The sequence below is a fragment of the Strix aluco genome, chromosome 1 (assembly GCF_031877795.1).
Source record: "Strix aluco isolate bStrAlu1 chromosome 1, bStrAlu1.hap1, whole genome shotgun sequence".
In the NCBI taxonomy this organism is placed as follows: domain Eukaryota; kingdom Metazoa; phylum Chordata; class Aves; order Strigiformes; family Strigidae; genus Strix; species Strix aluco.
The window spans coordinates 132096621-132121761 of NC_133931.1; the positions used below are offsets into that span (position 1 = coordinate 132096621).

General features: G+C 36.9%; 1 protein-coding gene across 4 annotated transcripts in view; it reads right to left on the reverse strand.

The window, feature by feature from the left end:
- COL28A1 (collagen type XXVIII alpha 1 chain) overlaps window positions 1-25141 on the reverse strand; it is a 69371-nt gene that overhangs the window by 24131 nt on the left and 20099 nt on the right. For all 4 annotated transcript variants that reach the window (XM_074836317.1, XM_074836299.1, XM_074836308.1 and 1 more), the window contains 14 exons: window positions 23162-23230; window positions 21568-21636; window positions 20248-20316; window positions 19250-19318; window positions 16978-17046; window positions 16198-16266; window positions 14758-14826; window positions 13647-13718; window positions 11657-11725; window positions 10998-11069; window positions 10231-10299; window positions 7395-7463; window positions 3249-3317; window positions 1035-1103 (listed from right to left, as the gene is read on the reverse strand). In XM_074836317.1, coding sequence (XP_074692418.1) covers window positions 1035-1103; window positions 3249-3317; window positions 7395-7463; window positions 10231-10299; window positions 10998-11069; window positions 11657-11725; window positions 13647-13718; window positions 14758-14826; window positions 16198-16266; window positions 16978-17046; window positions 19250-19318; window positions 20248-20316; window positions 21568-21636; window positions 23162-23230 — 972 coding nt within the window. The remainder of the gene's footprint in view (window positions 1-1034; window positions 1104-3248; window positions 3318-7394; window positions 7464-10230; window positions 10300-10997; window positions 11070-11656; window positions 11726-13646; window positions 13719-14757; window positions 14827-16197; window positions 16267-16977; window positions 17047-19249; window positions 19319-20247; window positions 20317-21567; window positions 21637-23161; window positions 23231-25141) is intronic.

Genomic DNA, 25141 nt, shown 5'->3' on the forward strand with positions numbered 1-25141 from the left:
AATGTCTTGCATTGATAAGAGGTAATTCAGAATAGGAGCACAAAGCCAGGTTTCCCAGATCCCATTGTCAGGCTACTCTGTGGTCATTCTAAGGTCAGGTCATTTTAAGGATGAATGTCTTTCAGTTTTTACTTTATTGTGGATATGCTTTTAAGAGGTTATTGTAGTTGTTTATTTTAAATGGGAATTCCCATGTTCTGGGAACTGAAGTTGAAAGTTCCTTCTGTTTGGGAAAAAGCTTGTTTGGACAATATTTAGTTTGCTTTCTCTTGCAACAGGCTGCCTGTTTCCTATTTCACATATGTAACAAGGCAATCATTAATAAAACCACTCTGTGGGATATTTTAAAGCAATTTCTTGTATGATTTTAGTCTTAAGGCTCTTTTATCCAACTTTTTATAACACAGTAGTTACAATGTGACTTTTTAGGTGAATTACATTCTACTTAGAACTTTATAACACTTTGTCTATTCTGTGTTTTATGAAAAAAATTTGGAAGTGTTTCAGTTTTGTATTCCTAATCCCTTTAACAGTTTTGGTTTTGTTTTTGTTTCTTTTTTTTTGCGAAATTTTGCCTCTAAACTAATATTAATTTTAGGTGAAGGTTTATAGTCTTCTCTTAGGAATTAATTTCTAGAAACTTTAAAAACATCTCACTAGTTCCATGTCACCAACATTTCCCCTGACTCCTTTGGGGCCTTGTTCCTTGCACTTTTGAAGGAGAAAGGAAGCGCATAATTATTAGGCAATTAGGCAGTCTGCCTGTGTTGGATTCTGACTTCCACATGGAAACTCCAGCACCTAGAAACATCTTGGGTCTTTGGATGTACAGAAAACCTGCAGATTTGCATTAGATCTGGGGATTAAAGAAAGAACTGGTTTGTGTCTATCACAGCAGAGAAGTCTATTGCAAGCTTTTCTTCTAACTGAAATGGAAAGTGAGAGATAAGATCGCAGCATTTTGTCATATATATGCCATTCTAATCTAATGCATTTTTTCTAGTCAGATGCATGTACTACCATTGTACAAGTACCTTTTGTCCAGCATCTCCCACGCCTTTTGGGCCTGCTGGTCCTGGGGGGCCTGCTGGTCCTGGAGGTCCCTGGTACAGCAGAGGAATAAAGCATGTCAATAGTTGTCCTAAAGGAAGAGTACTTGTATTCTTCAACAAAGAAGAGAATTTCAGCAATAGTTACTATTCTCTTTGGTTTTGCTGTATTTTGTCAAATTCTTCACATTTCCAATGTGTACTGAGCAACAGTCATCCTCAGTTCCAGGTGGACACCTGAAAAGACTACCAGAGTGGTGAAAAGAGTAGAGCATTGGAGTTGTTCTCAGCTCAGAGAAACCAGTAAGAAAGCAGACATTGCTTCATGATTCATACAGTGCAGACAACACACACCTGGGGTACCAGAAATAACCAGAAATTTGGGGGTTGGGTACCCTAACATACTTTGGTATATTTTTGTTTGATAGTCTGCTTTCCTGAACTCCCTGCTCAGTCTGTCACAGCCACTTCAGCTGCCCTTCATACTGCAGGAGGCATCCCCAGCCTCCCTTCCAGCATTCACAGGGCTGATGTCTTTGCCCCATCATGCTACAGACACTTAGCTACACAAATCTTGTCCATGTCTGCCAGCAGTTTACAAAGTTGGTCTTTCCAGACCATGGGGCATGGAAAGGTGGCCTGAGAAGGGGAAAGATGCATGCTACAGCACAACAGAACCTTCACACATTTCAAGGACATGTACTCATGTGGTAGGGAGAAACACAACCAGCTTTTACTGAAGCCTGAGACTGAGCTGCAGAGAAGCCTGACTCTTATAGCAGTTGCAGATGGGAATCCTAGAATAGACATGATTTCAGGAATACTACTGCAGCACAAAGTTATTTTTTTTTATTGTCTAGTCACTACTAGAAATGCAGGAAGTGCATACATGTAAGCTTGTCATCCTGTGACTGGGCAGACTACAACCAGCATTTATGTAGTTTTATTATTCAGTGATTACCAAACCAGGCTTCTCTTGAATTCTTTGATTAATCAGAAATGAAAAGTTTTCAGCTTCTCATTGACGTCTTTGATTCTGTGTCTACCAATACTTCTTTTTCATATAGTTTAAACAGACAACTTGTAAAGCTTAAAACTTCAGTCCCTATGAGGCATTTTAAGGCCTACTAAAAGTTCGTCAGTCATCTATTTGCATCACTGCCTTCTTGATGACTGCCTTTGAATTTGCTTTTCATTTTTATTTTGAATGACAGGAGGGTTTTTTCATTTGTTTGCATGTCCTCTGTTTGATGCATCTGGGTCTGTTACTGGCACTCCTTGGCCCTCCAAGGAGTCTTGAGCTGATCTAGTGTCCCTGTGTGCTGTAAAATGTGTCAGGTACATGGCATTACACCAGGAAATCTGAGTGAATGCCCTCTGAACTAATTCTGATCCCAAAGGATCTTCCCAGAATCAGTTTGAATGATAGGAAATTGGAGCTGAGCCGTGACTTATTTGAAAGCACTTGGGTCCCACCTCAGTGTATTTGGGAATGCCTTTGTGGTTGTAGTTTAAAATAAAGCTGGATTACAGACATAAAGAAAATAGTGCTAATGGAAGTTTGACATGTGGTAGTTGAAGGATGGCAACAGTATTTTCACTTTCTAATGAAAGGTTGGTCAAACATGTCTGTGTGGCTTTGGATGTCTGAAATTTAGGATGATATGCCCTTGTAATGGAATGTGCCCAGCTGGAATACTCAGGCATTAACCCCCTCTGGAGATAACCATCAGAAAAGAAAAGGGGGAGGAGATTTTAAAAAAAGAGGATTTAAACCCCCAGTATGAAAAGCAGCTGAAAAACCAAGGAATTGAAGCCTGCAAGATTTGGCCAAGCAGATGTTATTAGCGATCCTGAACAAAGAACAGTAAAGAAAACAGAGGGAGGGAAGGAGGGAAAGAAAAGAATTCAAAGCAGTGATTATATTAAATATATATAAGCAGTCATGAAGATTTTTATGGAATTACATGGTATCTCTTTCATGATGCTGAAATGAGAACAGTTTATATCTGGTTCCAACGGCCTGTAGAACTGGCACTGTATCTAGGACAGGAAAGGACTTCAAAATATGTATGAAATATTAAACTAGCTGAAGGATGAAAGAGAATATTCATTGTGCTTATTTAACTAAATATTAAGTTATCACACAGTAATTTTTTTTTTTTTAAACAGAAAGTACAGAATTAAAATTGTACTTACAGCTTCACCTTTGTGGCCATCACCTTTTGGTCCACGGGGTCCAGGTGGTCCAGGTAGTCCCTGGTCACCCTAAATACAAAATAGTAAGTCAGACATTGTGCCAGTGATGTAAGAAATATTAACAAAAATGTAAGGAAATTATTTAATATCCTTTTGGAAATATAGAATAGCAGCTTTGTTTGCAAATCTCAGAAATTTTTGTGCTTTTTTTATTGTTGCTTCAGTTGATCAAATTAAGTTTTCAGAAGAATAGGAGTTCTCATTATGAAGTTATTAATTTCTAGATTTGTAGTTGCAGAGAGAAATCTTCAGAACATTGACTTTATCTTCAGCCAATACAAAGTTAAATTTATTTTAAAAAAGTTAAACTTTTATGACTTCAGTGCTAAGTCCTGACATTTGAAAAATGATTTTAGCAATACTGGAACATAATATGCCAGCCTTAAATTATCACATGCTGCACATTTTGCGTTTCCAGGTAATCACATTGGTTCTTTCTTACAGTAAAGCAAAACTGCATTCTACAAGGGAAAGAAGTAAAAGAAAGAAATAGAACTGGTTATAAGAAATATATAATTTCTCTAAGTTTAGCCTAAAATGCTCTGTATCAGGAGACAATCACTCCTTCTGTTGATGCTTCAACTGACTCCCACTAAAGATTTGTGCATTTGCAAAAACTCAATGCTTCCTTTCACAACCAGAAGAGAAGCAAAGAGCAATCTTTTCCTCTTCCCTCATTCCAGTGATCTTTTTCCTGATATTTAATGAGAAAATTAACCAAGCTTGCAATAGACTGTTCTTCACAGAACCAAGAAAGAAAACATATTACTTTGAGGTATCCCTCAAGATACGCTGGCAGTCTGTACTGTGGATGTTCACATGACAGCAGTGCCAACTGGACATCCTTATTGTTACTTGTAGGTCGCACATCCACACCACTCCTAAGCATGGTTCTCCCTGTATATAGCCATACATGGAGAAGTGTACACCCTTCGCTCAGTCCCACAGAACAAAGAAATGTAAATGGACTCTCCTGTAGAGTGTTGGAGGGTCAGTTGTTAATATACATAAAGATAATATATCCTGAAGAATAATTACATACAAATAGCAGAAATTTCCCTGTCTATATGAGTAAAAATAAATAGCTAGAAAAAAACCAACCTACAAATGACTGAAAATTGTTGTTTCATCAGTGCATGGTGCCTGGAAATTTCTGCAATAACATAATGCTTCAAGAAACTGAGAATGGAGTCCTGATAGCTCAGATCTCAGCAGCTGGTCTATGCAAGTACAGTGTCCATGACTGGAGAACAAACCAACTTATATTCTAGTTAGATATCCAACAAAAACAGACTTCAGGTCCAAATTTCCCATCCCATGAACATCTCTACCACAGAAACAAGCGATCAGCTCTTTTTAACTAATTTAGCCCTGTCAAGGAAAAATAAAAGAGCTGTTTTGGGTCTCCTAAAGATATACATCACAGGTTTAGTTTGTAAGTAAATGAAGAAAGACAAGGTAGACTCAATGTTCTGGTTAAGATGAAACCCTGAAACCACTTCAAGATGGAATTTCAGACAGGGATGCAAGCATGACTTATGCTTAAATAAAATTGTGTGAATCTCTCATATTCTCCAGTCCAGAGGGATAGTTTCACTGGAAGACTTTAAACACAACCTGACCAACATCAGCCCTGGAAGATGTTTCTTCATGTTTCCTAACTTTCAAATGATGGAATTCTGATCCAGTTCTGTGAAAATTTAACCAACAAGTGTGCTTCTAGTTCATAAATAGCTTTATAATGGAAAGCCAATTTTACCTCTGCCTCATTCTTAATATCCATACTTCTTAAATTATGGATAAAATAAGAAATGTTTTAGAAATGTATTTTTCTTTAACAAGAAAGGAAACCATGGATCATGAGTTCATCTCTATTTTCACTTCTAATTTCACTACAGTAAAAACCAGCCAAACAGATGTTTTCATTTAATTTTAGCAGACCATTGTAAACACCAAATACATGTTAACACATTCTCTTCTGTAAGAATTGGGATTTTTGTCAAGTGGCTGGTTTTGCCATTAGTAACACAGCTATAAATCTACTTAAGTCAAATCTATGGCCAAATCTGCTGTAAGAAATAGTTCTCTAGGCCAGGTTATGTAATTTTTTTAATAGCTGCATCAAAAATATACAAGAGATGGCCCAGGAGCTATTCTGCGATTACTGCTTCCCACAGTTTTGTGGGGTCTGGAAAAGATGGTCACAGTGACTCACTCTAAGCCAGTGCACTGGCAACAAGGCAAGTCCCATTTATGTCACAGATGGCATGCTGAATTAATTAATCTACTTTGCCAACTTTTCCAGGGCAGGTTTTAAAGTAATTTTCTGAAGGAGTAATATAGAGATAGCTGCTTCTACACTCTTTCAAACAAAGCAAACCAATCAACCAACCAACCACCCAACCAAAAAACCAAGATAAACAGAATATAAACATAAATCTTGTGTCCATGGTCATTGTTACAAAAAAAAAAAAACCAACCTGCTATAATCAAAACCTAAATAAGTAAGTATAAGACTGGAAAATTAAGTCATGTTCATCACTTCTTTTTATAAGAAAAACAGAGTGAAGTAGCATTCTAGATTACAGACAAAGTAAATAAATTTAGAGTTTTTGAAAATTAAAAAATACAAGCTACTGAATGCATGTGGATCAATGTGCAGCATCCTCTGGTAAGTGTACTGGTAGAAGTTTGTCAAGCCAGAAGTAAAGTATTATTGGTATTCCTAAGATGTTATCACACAAAAGTTATTGCATTAAGTTGCTTTATTTTGAAGTACATTGTGTTAGGTAACATAAACTGATTGGTCTCTGAATTTGAGTCTATCAGCTCTATTCCCAAGAAGTGAAACAGTGGAATCAAGTGGAACATTTTATGGGCAAACATGGTAAATGTGAAAAAAAGAAGAGGTTTACTAAGAAGGTTCCTGATTTCAGTCTGGAAAGGAGATCACAAGAATGGTACCCTTCCCAAACACTGAAGGAAGTCTTTCTGAATTATTCCCTTATCACAAGTGGCAGAAGGTTTATAGAAAGTTTCAACCCAGATCATGACTGATAGAAGTACAACATGATATCATAAAATGCTTTAGAAGGGAGGAGGTGAAAGCTGCAAAGTAAAAGGAAATATAACCAGTTTTTGCAGTAGAGGACTTGGGATCTGTTCTAGGGACTGTTTTTTTCAGTTTGTTCTTAAATGTAGAAAGGTGAGTGGCACTGTTTTCTAACGATGCTATATTATTCTGATTAGTTAAATGAAAGGCAATTCCAAGGAGTTGAGGAAAAACCCTACTCAAGGGTTTGAGTAATTTGGTCATAAAATATCAGACAAAATTCCATGCTAACTGTAATGCATTATGTAAGGAGAAAAAGCAGTCAAAACTTTATGTACCTAACTGTCATCCTGAAATACTATTACCACTTAAGAAACAGGGAAGATAGAATCATTCTTTGAAAAGGTCTCTGGTCTTTCACTTATGTGTTGATCTTGCCACTTAACCACTAAAAGGCTCAAACAATGAGCAAGCAATCCTGCTACAGACTAATGTACTCCATTCTTCGTGCTGAAGTTAAAAATGTAAAGGATATAACCAAGTAAATCCTATTCTGTAACCTATATGCAAATAAGTACTTCTAAAACATCTATTTTTTGAATTCTTTATTTTAGGTCTTTCTTACGTTTTGGAATGTGCAATGTTGGTAATACTGAAACACTACTGTTAAAATAACTAATACCTCTCAGTTTATACTCAGTAAAGAGCATATTGTCCATACAGAAGTATAAAAGACCACATGAGATAATGGATGGTGGAGATGAATTTGAAGAGCTGCCTTCCTAACGAAGACTTCCTGAGGGAAGTTTGCAGGGTGAGGTGCCCTGGACTAGTTATTCAATCCATTTCTTGTTTCTTTTTAAAAATAAACTTACTATCTTTTTGAAGAATAGACTTAACATGGAATGATGGAAATGTTGAAGAACTGGTCAGTTACTTTCTTGAAAAAGTTGTTCAAGTGGTTTCAACATTTTCATGAGTTTTGCATATGTTTCATGTTTCGTTATTTTCCATCTTTGTGTATAAACTCCTACCATTGGTCCCATTATTGAATTTCCAGGAAGTCCATTATCTCCCGGTGACCCCTTGGGTCCTGGATCCCCCTATCAAAAAAGAAACAAATCCAAAACCATATCCATTATTTTCAGTTTTAATTTCCAAAGTTTTACAGAAAAGAACAAGTATTCAATTCTTTCTGGCGGTGACAATTATTGAGCTAGGTAATATGAAATCAGTATTTCTAGAGGAAGGTTTTACTACCTTGATTCTGACCTCTCTTATACTTTTGCTTCTCCGCAACTTTGTCAAAGAGTTTGTTCTGCCTTGATGAATAACTTGATGGCTTTAGTTTTCAACTGAAGGTTGAGTATCATAATTCAGTTTCAGTGGCCAGATTCATCTGTGGCTTCTGCCTGCTTTTGCCCACACGAGCAAGGCTGCATAACCTTATTTCTGCCAGAGCACACAAAGTACAGCAAAGAAATTCTAAGATAAGTGCTGACACAGAGTATGTTTAGAAAGGCTACAGATGCAATGGCACAGCACTTCAAAATTGAAGGCTCCACAGTCTGAAGACCCAAGGAGAAACCCGAGTTTTTCCTCAAGTATTACCCAGTATAACTGTTTGGTAATCTTAGCTCTGTCAGTGGCTTTCCTGGAAAGCAATCAGGCTTAGAATTGAAGTTCCTCATGTTATCCCTTGACAGAGCAAAATTTGGCTCCTTCTAGTGTTTATTCTATGGCAACAGATGTTTTACTTTATATTAAGGATCTTAAAAGGAAATTCAATTTTCAGTGAAACTTTTGCAATTTTTAACACCAGTGAGAAGGACAGGCAGTATTTCAGGAAACATTCACTAGGGAATGCAGATCAAATGTTCTATCAAAACCACCAAGCAGCTGTAATCATGAGAAAGGAATATGAGAAAAGCCAGCTATCTAATGTTACTGTCTCCATATTAGTAACAGCATAATGGTTGTCAAGGGAAATAAAACTCTAGTCCCCAAATGTGAGTGTGGCTTATAATAAATAAATTTCCAGAGGACACAACCATGACTGTCCAGGAGTTAAGACCTCTAGCAATCACCCACTACTACATCAAATACTTAGAGATGTACTAAAAAGACCTCAGACCATGATAACTCCCAGCTTTGAAAAACATTCAGATTCCCTGCATTAGAAATTTATAATGTCTGGCTTCACTACTGCGGATACCAGGATGTTTCAAGATCACAGTTACTAGTAATCATTGTACTTTCCAAAGTGGAGAGAGAAAATGGACTTGTGTAGCCTGCTACATTATTGAGCAATTGTCAGAAACATAGCAGATATTTGTTTAAACAAAGAAATTATTATGGAGCTAAAAAACCAACGTTAAACCAAAGTTTTGTATATTTTCTAAAATATAATACAAATTGTCTTCTCACAGCAGCCACTGCACATAAAAGCCCTCATCTAAAATTTAGTAAGGAGTTTGGAAAAACTCCTACAGATTCCAGTAGAATTTGGATGGTGGCCATTCTGCTATGAAAGTGATATGAACTGTACTGAAGAGAATAAAATCAGAGTGAAAAAGGCAATAAAATCTACAAAGTTATTCTTTTTCAGCATGAATTTTATCAATAAACAATCTTGAATCACTTACTGGTTTATTCAAAAATGTCACAGTAACCAGGAAAATGTGAAGAAGGGAGACCAGTGTATTGAAACCTGTCTTCGTACAAGTAGTGCCTTATAGCATGCCACTTGTATTTCCCTAACAATATTATTACAGTTTTAAACCAACGTAAGAAATATGAGCACCCCACAATCCTCTCCTTTCTTTCTTTCTTCTCTGTAGATGCATTTTTACTCCAGGTATGTCCTGAGTTTCTTGTGTTCTCTTCTTCCTTCCTCCTCCATGCACAAACAAGTCCAAACCACATCCTAGCCCTCTGTGACGTCCTGTTGCCAGGCTGAAGAGTACCTTGTATGTACAATATCTACATGTGTGTGTGTGTTTGGGCACGTATATTTTTAATGAAGAAGAAAAATGGGGATGAAATTACTTCAGAGCAACAGGATGTACATTACTAATTTCTCTACCCTAAAAACTATCACCAAAGCTGAAAAGCATAAATTGAAGTTAACTGATTAATCAGTTAACTGATACTATGAAAACAGCACCTATTTTATTCTTAAAATAAAAATGGGGTGGTAGTGAATTTTCAAATGTTTTTAAACCTTCAAAGTTAGCTTTACTGTTGCCAAATCCACTTATTTTACTCAGCAAGACAAGTCCCACTCATTTCACATACATTTTCCCCATATAGAAAATGAGGTGGATAGAGTTCTAGCTATCTCATATATGACAACTTAAAGTAGTATCTACAGGCCAGCTGTTCACTTGGAAGTGATATATAAACATTCATCTCCAAAAAATCATCTAGTTCAGCATATAACTCCCTAGAAATATACATAGACACATTTCTGCAGGTATTTACTGCCACATTCAGGAAACCTTTAGTCTAAGAAACAAAATGCATAGCAAATTTGAAAAAAAACCAAAAGACTTGAAAGTGATTCATTTCACAGGAGGAACCAAAACACAACAGAAATATAATGGATTTTTTTTAAAACAAATTTAACCATTTTAACAAATGGTTTCAGGAGGCAATAACATGTACTACGTTCAGCATCCTGTTAAAGCGCCCCTAAACTCTTTGTTAATTTTTAGTACTTTTCAGTCCTTATTTCTAAAATGCAGTCATCTTTATTACTACAACAAGGAATTTTAACTTCTTTAAGTTATATTCTTTTAATTTTGACAGAAACTTGTACTACAAATTTTCCAATCGCTGGTCTCCAGCAAACACATATCAGATAATCACCTTTGGTCCAGCAGGTCCTTGAATAGATGATCCAGCAACACCAGGTGGTCCTCTCTCTCCGGGTTCACCCTGTTACAAAATGGTATCATTCAGATTCAAACAGACAGTTTCATTTTCTGCGCAAGTAGCAAAAAGTTTTTTCAGCACTTTATATTATAAAAATATCTACAGTATAGATCTATCTAAAAAATAGACAATGTGGGAAAAAATAGACAATGTGGGAAAAAATAGACAATGTGGGAAAAAATAGACAATGTGGGAAAAAAACATAAATCTATTTATTGTTCTTGTGAAAGTTGGTCCAAGTTTCATGTTTTAAATATCTATTGGTTGAACCATGTATTAGATATTTTAACTTTAATTAATTTTTTGTGTTTGGCTAACAAAGCCAGTGGAATAATAAGAACACTAGTATTATTTCAATTTCCTTACCATTCAAAGTGACACATATTCACAAAATCCTATAAAAGAAAGGTAATGTTTCAAAGTAAAAATGTGCTAAATGCTCATGGTTAGAATCACTTGGGCAACTTTACTGTCTCAGTGCTCCTGCATAACTACAAGGTCTGTATTTATATGTTTAGCTATTCTTTTTATCCTTGGGACTTTTGTGTCATTCAGAGCAGAGGATGGAAATATTTCTGCTTTTCCTTTGTTCTGTTAAGTCTCCAAGCATCAGATGCTTGACAAATTTGTACATTACATAAATTCCATAGATTCTTTTATAAAATACAAACTGAATAATTACCCTGGAGGAACAAGCTTACTTTTGGTCCAGCTAGGCCTTGCTCTCCTTTATAACCAATCGGTCCTTGGGATCCTTTTTCTCCAGGGTCACCCTAATGAAAACAAACCTTTTTTTTCAATCACAGCAAAGATTTATTCACAACTGGGAGATTATACACAAATTACCAAAACCACAACAATAATGATGCCCATAATTAGAGAAGTATCTAGATGCTCCACTTCAGCTGAAATTCTACTCAGTTCTAGAATCTCCCCCAAATGTCCTAAATTTAACCAGGTGGGAGATAAAAGCTGTCTGTCTATTAATACATCTTCCCAGGCTTTTAATTTTGTATTTAGATATCTAACTAGTCACCTAATTTCTCCTAGCTCTTTCTCTCTCCCTGTCAGCATACTGAGATAATTTGCCTCCTCCTAACTTTAATAAAAACTCCGTACTGAATTTTTAGGAAATCTCTACTGTCCATTTAACTTTAGGGTCTGTGTTTATAGTCTGATTTTGCTGCACTTGTTCAGGCTAAGAAACACATCTCTCTCTCTTAAATCCTTTTATCATCAGTTAAAATATAGTTGCTTCCTAAGATATAATGAACGAAAAAATAGGCCAAAATCTGAACTCTTATAAAATAGGTCCTTCTAAAGTTTGTAGTATTTCTTCAGTGTCCACATGAAGCCATACCTTCTGGCCTAGATCTCCTTTGCCAGGGGGTCCTTCTGGGCCTCTTGGACCTTGATCTCCCTTTTCCCCCTAACAGAGATTAAATGGTTAATTAATGGTTAAATTAATGGTTAAATGGTTAATTAATTTTCATGTAACTAATTTTATTGCATAGACTTATGAGAAACAATGCTTGCATAAAGACTTTCCCAAAAACATCAGTAAATATCCCTTTGGGGATTTCTTCTGGGAAAAAAAGTATTCAGTCTTCTTAAACCCCTTCCACCCTCCTGCTATCACATTGCTTATTTTCACAGATATTTGTAATAGTGCCATTTGCAATTGAATCAATCTTTTGTAGGAGGAATTGCATGCATATACTTATATGAGGAAGAGAAATTCTTACAGAGTTATCAGAAAAGGTCTTGGTTGACCAATTCTAAGAAAAACAATTTTTAAGAAGCAGTAATTTTAGGCAACTCTGCAGCCAAAGGCCAGTCCAGGCTGCAAGTATTTGTCAGACACATTACTTCAAATAATTCACAAATAATCCACGTAAAACATTCTATTAAGGAACATTATCTACAACATATTTATGCATAATGTAAGTCAGATTATCAGAATGCTTGTAGGTAATTCAGAAAGTGAAAAGTAGATTAAAATGAAGTTTAAAAATCCATTTCTGATTTGATCTGTTGATGGAAGTGGCATTGCAGACCCTGCTGCCAATAGGCATCAGTTTGGATCCCACTTCTGAGAGACAGCTTCACACCTGCAAATAACTGCTGTAACATCACCGTGCGACTCACTGCAGGAATCAAGCTGTTCTTTGCACTGTCCTGGATACCCAAGATAGCTGCTCAGTAGTAATATTTTCACTTATAAAGAATTACGACAGTGAAAGTGACAGCACCAAGTTGATCATCAGAATAAAGGCAATATGTAAGAGAAAAAAACCCCAGCATTCCCAAATACAGAAGCCACCTGTAACTTTAAGCCAACATTTACTCTTAATTCTGATGCTTCACTTCTGATACTCTGGGATCTTCATTTCTGAGCAATTATATAGTGGGTGATTTCAAGTTTTTAAAAAATAATTAAGCACCAAAAAAATGCCACATATTTTTCCACAGTGGAAGGCTCACTGCCTCAGGCTGTAGCTCATATTTGCACTGCCCTTGTAGATGAAAAAAATGTGAAGCTACATTCTTAATAGATGTTTATTACAGCTATTCAGATATTTTTCTGATTAAAGAACTGCAGTCAAAAAATGCTGATTTGTTTACTCTGAATCACATTCAGTTCATCAATTCTACATGTTGGCCAGCTGCTACCCTCATTTAAGAGCTGCTCATTAGCAGAGTTTGGAGGCGCCTGGATTATCAGCAGCAATCCAATAATCAGCCAAAGCACTGAGTTTTGCTCACTCAGCAGCTCATTCTATTTATAAAGAGTAAAATTAAAAGCCTCCGTTTAACTTACTCTGACTATTTGGGGCACTTTGCACCCCTCTAAATTCCCTTCCTTTGAATTTATGCTTCTTTTTCCTAATGTGGCAGAGTTTCTCTTAAAATCTCAGAATTTCCCTTGGAAACAAGCAGCCCTGGTTTCAGCTGTTTGTGACGGTTTCTGTACCAGGCTGACAGGTTTCAGCCACAGCTCACCACCCTGCTAGATGCCCTAAGTCACATCAGTTTGACCATGACTTCTTGGTGTCAGGAAAAATCTGAACAGGCTGTAAGGAACAGGCTACACAAGCTATCCTAGAAGATCATGAAATTTTACAGTAGTCAATAAACCACAAAAAGCAGGGCAGCTAAATCAGTTGCAGATTCAGATGGAATTCAGTTTGTTAGAAACAAAGCTCAGCCAGTCTAGTCCCTTTTCCCTGGCAGAAGTATTGGCACATGCCCTCCTCCAGGATGAACTCCTTGCCATTGCATACCTGCAAATGATGGTTTGTTGTTCTTTCATCTACACCTTTCACGTGTGGTAAAATATATTTCCTTACCTTTTTTCCTGACTTCCCAGGATCTCCCTGCACCCCTTTTTCTCCTGGGAATCCTGATGGACCTTTATCTCCCTTAAAGAAGAATAAATAATTATATCTGCATATTTCAATAAGTTCTTTATTCTGTAAAATGGATCCAACAGTGTGTTAAAATATTAATTAATGATATGCAATATTTTTGCTCAAAGGTTGTTATTCCCAGTAAGTTAAATATTCTATAGAGCCAGTATTGTTTTCTACTCATACAATCTGAAATAAGTATTTTAAATTTCTTTCCAAGCTCCCCACCTACTTCTTAAATCTTGGTTTTGGATTAAATAAATTTACATTTATTCTGTGAGTAAAAACATGATTGAATGCTGTTTGTTACTCTGTGTACAAGAAAAATATGATACAAATGTAATTTACTTGGGAATTCAAACATCTGGGACTTAGGGAATGGTCAGCCAAAAACGCCTGAAGAGAGCTGTTGACTGGAGACTAACACCTTGCTGGTTGTACAAACTGGTCTAGGCATTAATTTTAAGACTTGCCACAAAGAGTTGAAACTATCCATAGAAACTAGTTCTGCCAAGCACTTCTTCCATGATCCTTGGAAAAACCACCAAAACCAAGAGGTCTCTGTCATCTTACACAAGATTTTGGGACCCTACTTAAATCAATAAGGACATGGTATATAGTCTTCAAAATGGCAGCTGAGTTCAAAGCTTTAAGTGTTTAACAGCTCTTCTAACATGTAGGCAGTATGACCACTGCTGTCACACAGACTGCTTTTTTTTCAAATTATTGCAGAGGAACACAGATAGTAACGTTTCTAAAAGGCCTTGGAAATACCTCAGTAGCTTAGAAAAGATGGGGGAAAACTCTGTTCCAGTTCCAGTTCCAGTTCCAGTAATGATTTTAAACGGGGGGGGGGGGGGCGGAGCTCTAGTGCAGCATTTTGAGTTTAAAAGCTAAAACCGTGAAGTTAAGCAAATGTCTGTCACTGAAATTCCTTCTTATTTTGATCATAGTCAATTTATACCAAAAAATCTTCTAATTAGTTTATCATCAACTAGTGAAAGAATTAGAAGACCCTGTAAGGAGCAGTTAAAAATAAAAATAGGCTCACTTTAACTCCTCGGAAGCCAGTTCCTGGAAGTCCTGGTTCTCCTTTTTGTCCACGTTCACCTGGTTGACCCTAGTAACAAAAAGTCTTTTGTTTAACAGAGGAACATGGTTTAGCCTCATTCACTACTCGCACTATTTCACTAACTGCTTTACACATAGAAATGGACTTGATGATCCTTACAGGTCCCTTCCAACTTGAGATATTCTATGATTCTAGGTGGTTGAGTTTTCAGCCAAGCAGTTTTCAACTGGAAATTTCTGTTCTTTAAAAACCCCCGTAACTAGTAGGACTGCATATATTTTATTTAACCTTGCAGTGAGCAGAAAGTCTAAGTGAATCATTCCAATGTTCTCCTTTTTGTTTTAATACTTTTTTTTTTTTACTGTATACCACTATATCAAAACCTCTTTGGTCATTGAATGAAAAGTGAGTCCAAATAAAGAAAAATCAGAACTTCTGCTTAAGAGAAAGTTTTACTCTCATGATTCTTCCTTCCTAAACAGTTCTAAACCAGTTAAAGAAATAGGAATTTCATTTTTCAATTTTGATTTTTAAAATACTTTTTCACAGTAGGAAAATTTTCCTCATACATAACATGTTTCACAGCTACCTGTTTTTCCCTACATTAATATTAAACATTGCTGCTCTACCTGCTACTTACATGCCAAAGAAATGCCCAGAAGAAAATGACTGTATTTCTCCCTGCTTTTGCTACAGTGACTAATGTCTTCCTTTTGTAAACCAAGGTGATTACAAAGCACACTTCTTTACAGTTCATCAGTTCATTCCACTTGCTCTCCTTAGTATTTCAGCAATTCCCTTTTTCTCCTCTTATGGTGCTCGCCTGACACTGTTATCGCTAGAGGCTTGGGCTTTGACAGCAGTAATTGTTTACCTCACTTTCCTGTTCTCTTTCTACTTTCCCTCGTTCTGTGGTGCAGTGTCAGCTACTAAGTACACTTAAGCTCCTTTTTCTCTCCTAGTGTTTCTATCTTTGGTTTTGGTTCTTTCTCATGATGAACATGGAAGGTCGAAGGACAGACCGAAGGCATGGTGGGACGATCCTTAAGTCCCAGAACCATTGCTGGCTTACAGCTGTTTGGTATAATGCTTTACTTGAACACAATGTGTAAGTGGCACCAAACCCATTTGATGTAAACATGTCTGAAAGATACTTTGTTTATAAGTTTGTGTTTAGAACCTAAAATCCACATTTGCAAAGGTTAAGGGCTGATGCTAAGCAGAAGCCATATGCTCCATTTGGGGAACACCTTGATAACATGGATGGTTTTCCCTCAAAGAGTGAAAAATGAATTGTTATCTCCAATGAAGAGCTGCATCTTCATCTCATCAAACACACTCTTGAAAAGCCTGCCAGAGACACGTTGCTTGTTGTTTCTTGCTGGTGCTATTTTTAAAAAACAATGTCTGAATCATTACCTTTGGACCTGGCAGACCAAAACCTTGAGATCCTTTTGCCCCAGGGATTCCTTGTGGACCCTGTATACCCTACAAGGCAAAATATATGAGTTAGTGCATTACACTCTTCCACATCTGAAAATCACCGTGTGTCCATCTTTCAGTTAATAATGATTTGATCTTATCTTTAAAACTATTTGCTTGCCTGTCCTAAGGCTTAGTTCTGACATCTTTATTTTATTTTTCCTTTGTCACTATCCTGTGGATTTCACTTGGATGTATCCAAACGTAATGACAATTACTGTTTAGGGAGAAAACAAATGGGAAGTGTCTCAGTATCTGCATCTAAGCCCTGATTCACTGGGATAGTATGGTGGAAGCATTAACTCTTCTTTCCAAAAAACCAAAACCTGAAAGATCTTTTGGGATGTTTCAGTTTTTCTGTATCCAACTGCTAAAGGCTGTGTTCAAGCTTCAAAGGGCTTGAAATGCAGAAGTGGTGGATTCTTACCTTCTAAAACTCTTATCTATAACATGTTATCATCCAAGCAATGCATCTGACTTATCTCATATATATGCAAATTATCATGCAGATTAGACCAAATTTCTGTTTGTTTGATCACTCAAATCAGTTGGAATCACTTATATTTACAAGTTTTGCCTAAAGGCTAGTTTGATACTTTTAAAATGAAAAATCACTGTGAGATTTTTAATGTCTTCACATCAAAATTAGAGCTCTGATAAAGTATAAAATGAAAACTACATGTAAATGCTCATTACATGTCCAAAATATAGACTTACCTGGCTTCCCGGATTGCCTATTCCTGGTGGTCCTGCTGGGCCCTGTGGTCCTACTTGGCCTTGTTCACCCTATACAGAAAGTAATTTCCAAGACCTAAATTGCAACAATCCATGCTAGCTGATTAACATAGTTAAACTTAACACAGAGCAACAGGCCTCAAGCTGTATTATCTTGAAGCTTGCCACTTCTATTTGAGTTAAATGTGTTTTGAATACCTGAAAGTCTGTCTATGGCAACTGATCTAATAAAAATAATATCCCTTTCTATCTAAAACTCTATCTCATTTATAACATTAGATGATCACAGCTGTAATTTTGTTATTAGAAGGATCCATATCTTATCTTTATATACTGAGATTAATTTTAAAGATTTTATTGTACAGAAATATACACAGTTTCTTGCACAACACTCAGAAGAAAAACTTGCAAGTGTAAACTGAACAGCTAGAGAGCATTTTTGAAAAATCTTTGTCATGTGGTATTGCAATGGTATTGTACAGCACTTGGGGAGGGAATAGAGGAATTATGGCAGAGGGAATCATGGGAATAGAGGAATATAGGGAGGTCATGTGGGTATTGGAAGTGGCACAGACCCATGAAGGTGTCAAGGATGTGTGACACCAGTCCCTAGGAAAAAAAAAATAATTAGTTTCACTTATGCCAGAAACACTCATTTATTGAAACGGTTCCAAATGCTTACTGTCCTGGCCATTGCTGCATTTTTCCTCTACAGACATGGGAATAAGATGACTCATTCCTATGCAGATAACCAATTGTCCTCTAACTAAGACCTTGTGCAAGATGGTCTGGCAGGTGCTCGGCAAGCATATCTCTCACAGACAGGCCAAATCAGACCACACACACCACCCAGGTTGCTCTGAAGACTTTGGAGGGCCATTGGACCGGACAGTGAGATGAATAAGTTCAAGTTAAACTTCCCACATCTGAGAAGCACTCCCTGCTGACTAAGCTGTCAACAACTTTAGTTGGGAGTGCTGTCCTCTCCTCTCACTGAAGCTGAGTGTGGGACAACGAGGACAGCAGGAGTCATGAGGACAGGAAGGAAAACAACGGGCATTAGGAGGAGGGCTATGGCGCTAAATCATGAGAAGGAAGATCTGGAGTCACTGCCTCTGCTCTATAGGACATCTGAGCATGTTGCATCAGCCATTCTATGGAGATGCACAAGGTACAGGCTAGAATCTCATCAGGCCAAGGGAATTAAAATTGTTCTGGACCCCTCTTTAGGGGACTGAGCACCAAAAAGCTAACAAATTTCAAAAGCCAGAGTGTTCCTTTGTCTGTTCCAGGTCCATTAGATTAGATGACTCAAATGGGTTTCTACATTTTTAAAAATATTTAAATAAAATTTAAAATATTCTAAATATAATATTTCTGAAATAAATTTAGGAGGAAAAAAGTCCATTTCTTCCCTGATACTCCCAGCTGCATAGCATACAGTTCTTAGTGCTCTCAGTCAACATTAACAGGCTCAGCTACTTGTATAGATGATTGCAGCCTATCACTGAATCACAGAATTGTCTAGGTTGGAAAAGACCTTGAAGATCATCCAGTCCAACCATTAACCTAACATTGACAGTTCCCAACTACACCATATCCCTAAGCACTACGTTGACTCTACTCTTAAACACCTCCAGGGATGGGGACTCCACCACCTCCCTGGGCAGCCCATTCCAACGCCCAACAACCCATCCTGTAAAGAAATTCTTCCTAATATCTTGTCTAAACCTTCCCTGGTGCAACTTGAGGCCATTCCCTCTTGTCCTATCGCTTATTACTTGGTTAAAGAGACTCATCCCCAGCTCTCTGCAACCTCCTTTCAGGTAGTTGTAGAGGGCAATGAGGTCTCCCCTCAGCCTCCTCTTCTCCAGACTAAACAACCCCAGTTCCCTCAGCCGCTCCTCGTACGACATGTGCTCCAGACCCTTCACCAGCTTCGTTGCCCTTCTCTGGACACGCTCGAGTAATTCAATGTCCTTTTTGTAGTGAGGGGCCCAAAACTAATCGAGGTGCGGCCTCACCAGTGCCGAGTACAGGGGTAAGATCCCTTCCCTGTCCCTGCTGGCCACACTATTTCTGATGCAAGCCAGGAAGTGACTATGAAGTCACATGGAGTGGTGTAGCAGAGTTCCTCAGATTCCAGGTAAAAATATCTTTGTATTGTTGTGATATTGTGTGACTAATTCATCATTAATTTAACTATAAATATAATTAACTATAGATATGATTACAAAAATACTCTGTGCCTCACCTTGTCACCTTTGATTTGTTGACCTGGCAGTCCAGGAGGACCAGCTACGCCTTCAGAGCCTTTTTCACCCTAGAAATATGTGACAGTTTTGTAACTGTATTTGGGAATATATAAAGAACACCATCCTAGACAAACTGATCACCACAATGTGGATAATGAGTTAAAAAATATTCCTTCACAAACAAACAAGAAAAATAGTTAATGGAATTATCAGTGTTAGAGAAAAGCGATTCAGTTACGATTCACATGCTTCATCTGCACTTATTGTGGTGTTGAACATGAGACTTCAAAAGGAGAACATGAAATACTAGGAAGAAGGAAGATACATTTTGAAAATGTGATAGTATGTTCATGAGTCAGAGAGCAGTTCAGAACTGGGTGCAAGGACACAACTAACATCTTTTCCATGAAAGGAAGAAAAATCTTCTTTGCTTAGTAGTTCGACTCTAGAGAATCCTGAAGCCACTAAAGAAGAGGGATACATTTTGATGGGAATCCCAGTTGTGATTAAATCATAAATATTTGCTTGTTTGTACTTATTTTTAAAAAAAGGAATGTTCACATATATTAACCTAGCAAGTGCCCTTAATGAGCTAACTGTCCACAGAGACTCATACAACCCATCCTGTAGTTTCCCAAAGTGGGAAGACAGAATGAAAACAGTTCCCAAATGTTTTCTTCCAATACAGAACATAAATAGCTAAGTAGCCTTACAAAAGACAATTTATCTCATTAATGCTACCAAAATAAGGTATCTTATTAAACACATAAGTAAGGGAATGAAGTTACTACTGTTAGAGGAACTGTCCAACATTTTTGTAATTATCTTGATAGAGTTTCTGAACTCGGAGGGATATTCCAAGATCACAGTGATTCAGAAGACCAAAGTCCATCAGCTGACATTTTATACCAGTGGAATGATCAGTGATCTTAAGTAACTTAGACATTACTGCAAATTTGGCCCAAATTGTTAAAAAAAATAATTTCCATAAAAGTACCTTTTGGCCCTGAATGCCCTCTCCTGGTAGACCTCGCTCACCTTGCAGACCATCAGGACCAGGTGGTCCCTATAAGAAAAGAAAAATATATTCAGACCATATCAGCAATTCAATTTTTTATTGACATTTTGTCTAACTTGCTAGTACAGGTTCTTGCAACTCTTATGACATTGGTAAGTAAAAATGCTTCCGTAACAGCTGGCTGAGCCCAGGCAATTAAAATGAAGTGTAACAACTCTTAACTGTAGGATTTAGATTAAAATAAGCTAATGCTGAAATGATGTGAATTACATAATTAATGTCTAAAGATTGTACCCTTAAAACTCAAACAAACCTGTAGATTAATTTATAATAAATACATTTACCACTGTGAAATTTATTCCCTATAATTTCATGATTTTCATAATGAAAATCATTAATTTGAACATAGGGTTTTTTCATACAAAATGGCAGGTTAAACATACAAATTTAGAGAATGTTGATCTTGTTTTAAACAAGTACAGAACTAATTATTTTTGTAATACTTTCTGTTCTTCCACAAAATTCAGCTATCTTTCATTATTTAAAGCTAATAAAGAGGTTTTAAGGATGATCTTGATTAAGCAAAAGGTTTCTGCATTTTTTGTGAGAAAAATAATTTTGACAACCACAAAGTGACTTTCAAAAATACTGTTAGGATGAATCTAACACTCATCTACATTTGTGCTTTCTTAATTAACAATCTCTTTGACATTTTTAATGAAATACACAAGAAAACCTTACATTTCATACATTTCAGGAAGAAAAAGTCAGCCACTGAGCACTCAACGTTACAAAACTCAACGTTACAAAAAGCTTGCTAAAGTTCTGTCATTCAGAAGATAAAGATACAAGCATATAATTAGGGTCTTTGATGCAATCCAAATTACACACAGGAGTGAGGAATGTCTCAGCTCTTGGATTTTCATCTTCTTAAAATTTGGTTTTAGACAATTTTTAAAGATTATCCTCAACTCAACTCAAAGAAGTAGGGGTACAGCTATCTATATACAACTCCATGTCTTTCTGAAAACTGGACACTGAAATCCTTCTCACATGGACCAAACAATTTTTTATTTCCCTGAAACTTGTTGGCCATGGCTTTTTCTCCTACTTGGGCGAGCCACATGCAATAACTGTTGCAATACTGGGCTGGTGTAGCCAAACACACTTCTGCTGCTCCAGACTAGGTACAAGGTGGTTTATGGAATCAGTAGCCAATATAGCTGATGTCAATTAATTACACTCACTAAGACTTGTTTTATTATATTTCCACTTCCAGTGCATACGTCACTGACTTACAGGTAATCCTGGCTCACCAATTCCAGGAGGTCCTGGGGGTCCAATTTTACCTTCTTGACCTTGAGCACCCTTGTGAAAAAGAATATTAGAAAGTTCAGTCCTAATTCAACCCTATGCTTTTGAAAGGCATAACATTTACATATAGACGACTTAATGATGTCACCAGAAAGGTCTGAAATCAAATGTGTAACATATTCTGATGTAAAAAAGCATAAATAACAATTTAGAAACATTTCAAAGTACCTTTTGATTAACACATGGAGCACTAGATCACATTCCAGCCCTCATGCCAACAGCAAAGGGGTGTTATCACTTTGCATAGGGATAACTGCTTAAAAGTGTAGAACCTGAGAGATGACAGGGATGAAGGAGCAAAGTCAGGTTAAATTTGGTTGCAGTACAACCCAATGAAGCAGGAATGCTCAGGTGTGAGGGATCTTCACCACAGCCTCTATCTAGGCCCTCGAATTGAATTGAAGCCTGCTTCAGCGGAATATGGGACTGCATGGGAACTCCAGGAACTGCATAGTTTCTGTATCCTCTATTTATACGGTGTCATAATCTTCACAATTCCTCCTGTTTACTGAGGAATATGTGCTTCAAGAATAAGACCACAGAGGATTTTTATCTCTCCCCAGAGTAGTACAGAGACTGGGAGTGACATTCCTTCTCCAGAAACTGTTTTCCCTTCAGGAATGACCCAGTGTTGTTCTTTTTACATGTGAAATTACTAGTTTCTGAGCTATATAAACCCCCTTTGTGTGCCAGGGTCTGCCCCACTGCACAGAAAATATGCAGGAGTTCAATGAATGTACAAATTAGAGCAGTAAAAGCAAAAAAAAAGTGCAGGTATTTTAGACAATGGCACTTGGCTCCAGAAAATAGGGAAAATAATGGCATAAAGCAACACCAAAGACTTAGCAGCCAGCATAACTAGGACGAGATATAGTTCTGCCCAATTTATATTTCTTGTTTGAGTCTGAGCTGTAGCTCTCTGACAAAACTCTCATAAACTAAGTAGCAATGTTTCCTATGTAGATGCTTTTGCAGTTTCCCAAAAGGAGATGTGGCTGGCCAGCACAGGCAGACATGACTTTTCCAAATTAAGAAGACTGGATTCCACTTTCTAGACTTTTGCAATAAAATAAGATGGAGGCATTAAATGTTGCATAAGAGAGAGAATTTTATAACCTATAAGAATATCTGTTCCCTAGTGAAGAAATAACAGGGCAAATCTGTCACTTGACTGCGTATCACAGTGACTGAGATGTATTTCTATGCCTTGAAGTATGGTTTACTCATTAGTGCAAGCATCTGCTGGTGCCTGAAAATGATCTCACATATTTAACCCCCATTTAAATGGCATTATTTCTGACTTCTATTATATTGATGGGATCATAATAAAAACTTGAGCTGCTGGAAAGGCAGGTCTGTTATCTCCATCTTTTGCAATTAAAAAAACCCTGTCAATATTGTATCAGTTTTACATTTAGATGATAAGAGTTCAAGTTTGATAAAACAGCAGGTGAGAACTTTTATCAAAAAAATGAATGCCCACAGTTAGCACTTTAACAGACATATTACTGAGAATTACCTTGGGTCCTGGCTGTCCAACACCAGGGAGTCCTGGAGGACCATAGGGACCTAAAGGGCCTTGCTCTCCCTAAAGGAAAAAAAAATGGAAAGAAACTATTTATGCAAATGGAACCTTAACCAAATTCTGCCAGTGTCTTTCCACAGCATCATTTAGGGCTATAGAAATAAGTTTTTAAAGTAAAAGCTAAGGAAAACAAAACACAACCTGTCTTACAGAAAAATGTCTTAAAGATTAGGAGCAGGGTCAATATCCTGGCCATACAAGTTGCAGGTATAGATAATAATGTTATAAAGCCTTTCTTTCATACACATCACGAAAGATAAAATACATATTTATTCCTTGTCATATCGTTGGTCTTGACTTTATCCACTAATTTGGTGCTTCCTTAGCTTCTTTCTTGCTAGAAAGATGGGCATTTGGAAATTAAGCAGTGTTTATGCTTTAAACATTGCACTCGAGTTTCTTCCCATAGCAACAACTGTGTGTCATGACTGTTCTTACTGCTGTCTTTGACTGCAGCTCCTAACCTTTTGTGTTTAGTATGTTTCTAACAAAGCCAATGTAGTCACACAATTATTAACAAGGCTTTTTATCAAAATATGCTTATTTTCGGGGGGGGGGGGGGTATTCGTATTTGAAGGGGTTGGAATTTTGTATATATGAAGAAATTTTATATGCTGAGTTCTGAAACCTTTCAATGAGATTTTTGCACTTGAGAGGTCAACAGAAGTGTAAAAAATTACTTCAAAGCCAATTATTTCTCCAGAAATCTGCCAGTTTGTAATCTGCCAAAGAATGAAGCTAAAATGCAGGAATGGGAATATACAGTGAAAGTAAATAAGAAGATTATCCTTGAAGCTTAATTTCTAATAACTATGCACTTGGAGTGCTACTACTGCAGCTTTAAACCTAGAATAAAGTAGAACTTGATGCCCAGTCTTAAATTCATTCCACTGCAGGACAATATGAAAATTTGAAGAGCAACTATGAAATTTAATGCTTACTCAAAATACAAGATTTTATAGCACACCTTCATAATCTAATAGATTAATACAGCATCAATAGGAGATAAGTCTTAAAAGGCAGAGAAAAATCAGGGAAAGCTGGTATAACTCAGCAGAACAGCACACGGATCTCCACATAGCACACTGATAGGGTATTAGCAACATTGACATTGCTTTAATGTGGATTCTGTGTATGTAGCTGTTGCCAAAATACAGAATATAGCAAAGAAGTTTACTGTATTCCTAGGCAGACCTTATTTTTTGGGTTTCCTAATAATATTTTCATGAAGCCTTTGGACCAGAGTCACAACTCAGTTGATGTGTATCCAGATTATTGTAAATGATGCAACTTTTATTGATATAAAACCAATTAGAAATTGACCCTTTTTGCATATAGCTGTTTTTCCTCCTGTGTTTGTTTTGAAACTGATCAAACAACAACAAAAATCCCTTAAATGGCCCATCTTCTAGACTTCCAGTTCCTCCATGGAATTAATTTGACATTGAACAAACTGTCCTTTTAAGGTCAGCTGATCAAAAATAATTTTTATTAAGTGTTTCCCATCAGCAGGAAATTTAGGGAAGGCCAAGAACAATACAACCAAAGTCCATACTTGTCTCCTCTTTAGTTCTCTTTAAAAACTCTCTGGTTTAAGTACTGTTGTCCTTTAAGCCAACAGTTAGCTGAATTTCAGGGCTTTGTGGGCTGATTCTGTTTAGACAAGTAGGGGAAACATGTAAGGAAATGTTTCATACTATTTCTTTAGAAAATATTATATACTAAAATCAATGTATTCAGAAAGGTTTTAATGTCCTAGAAGCCTCCATTTCATTTCCAATAGTAGTAATTTAGGCTACTGAATTTTATTCATGCCAACAGGTCACAAGCATCTAAGTATCAATGGAAGTTGAGCTTCTAATTGTGCATCAGTATGTAGAAGTGCACTGTCAGAATAGTATCAGCAAAACCACA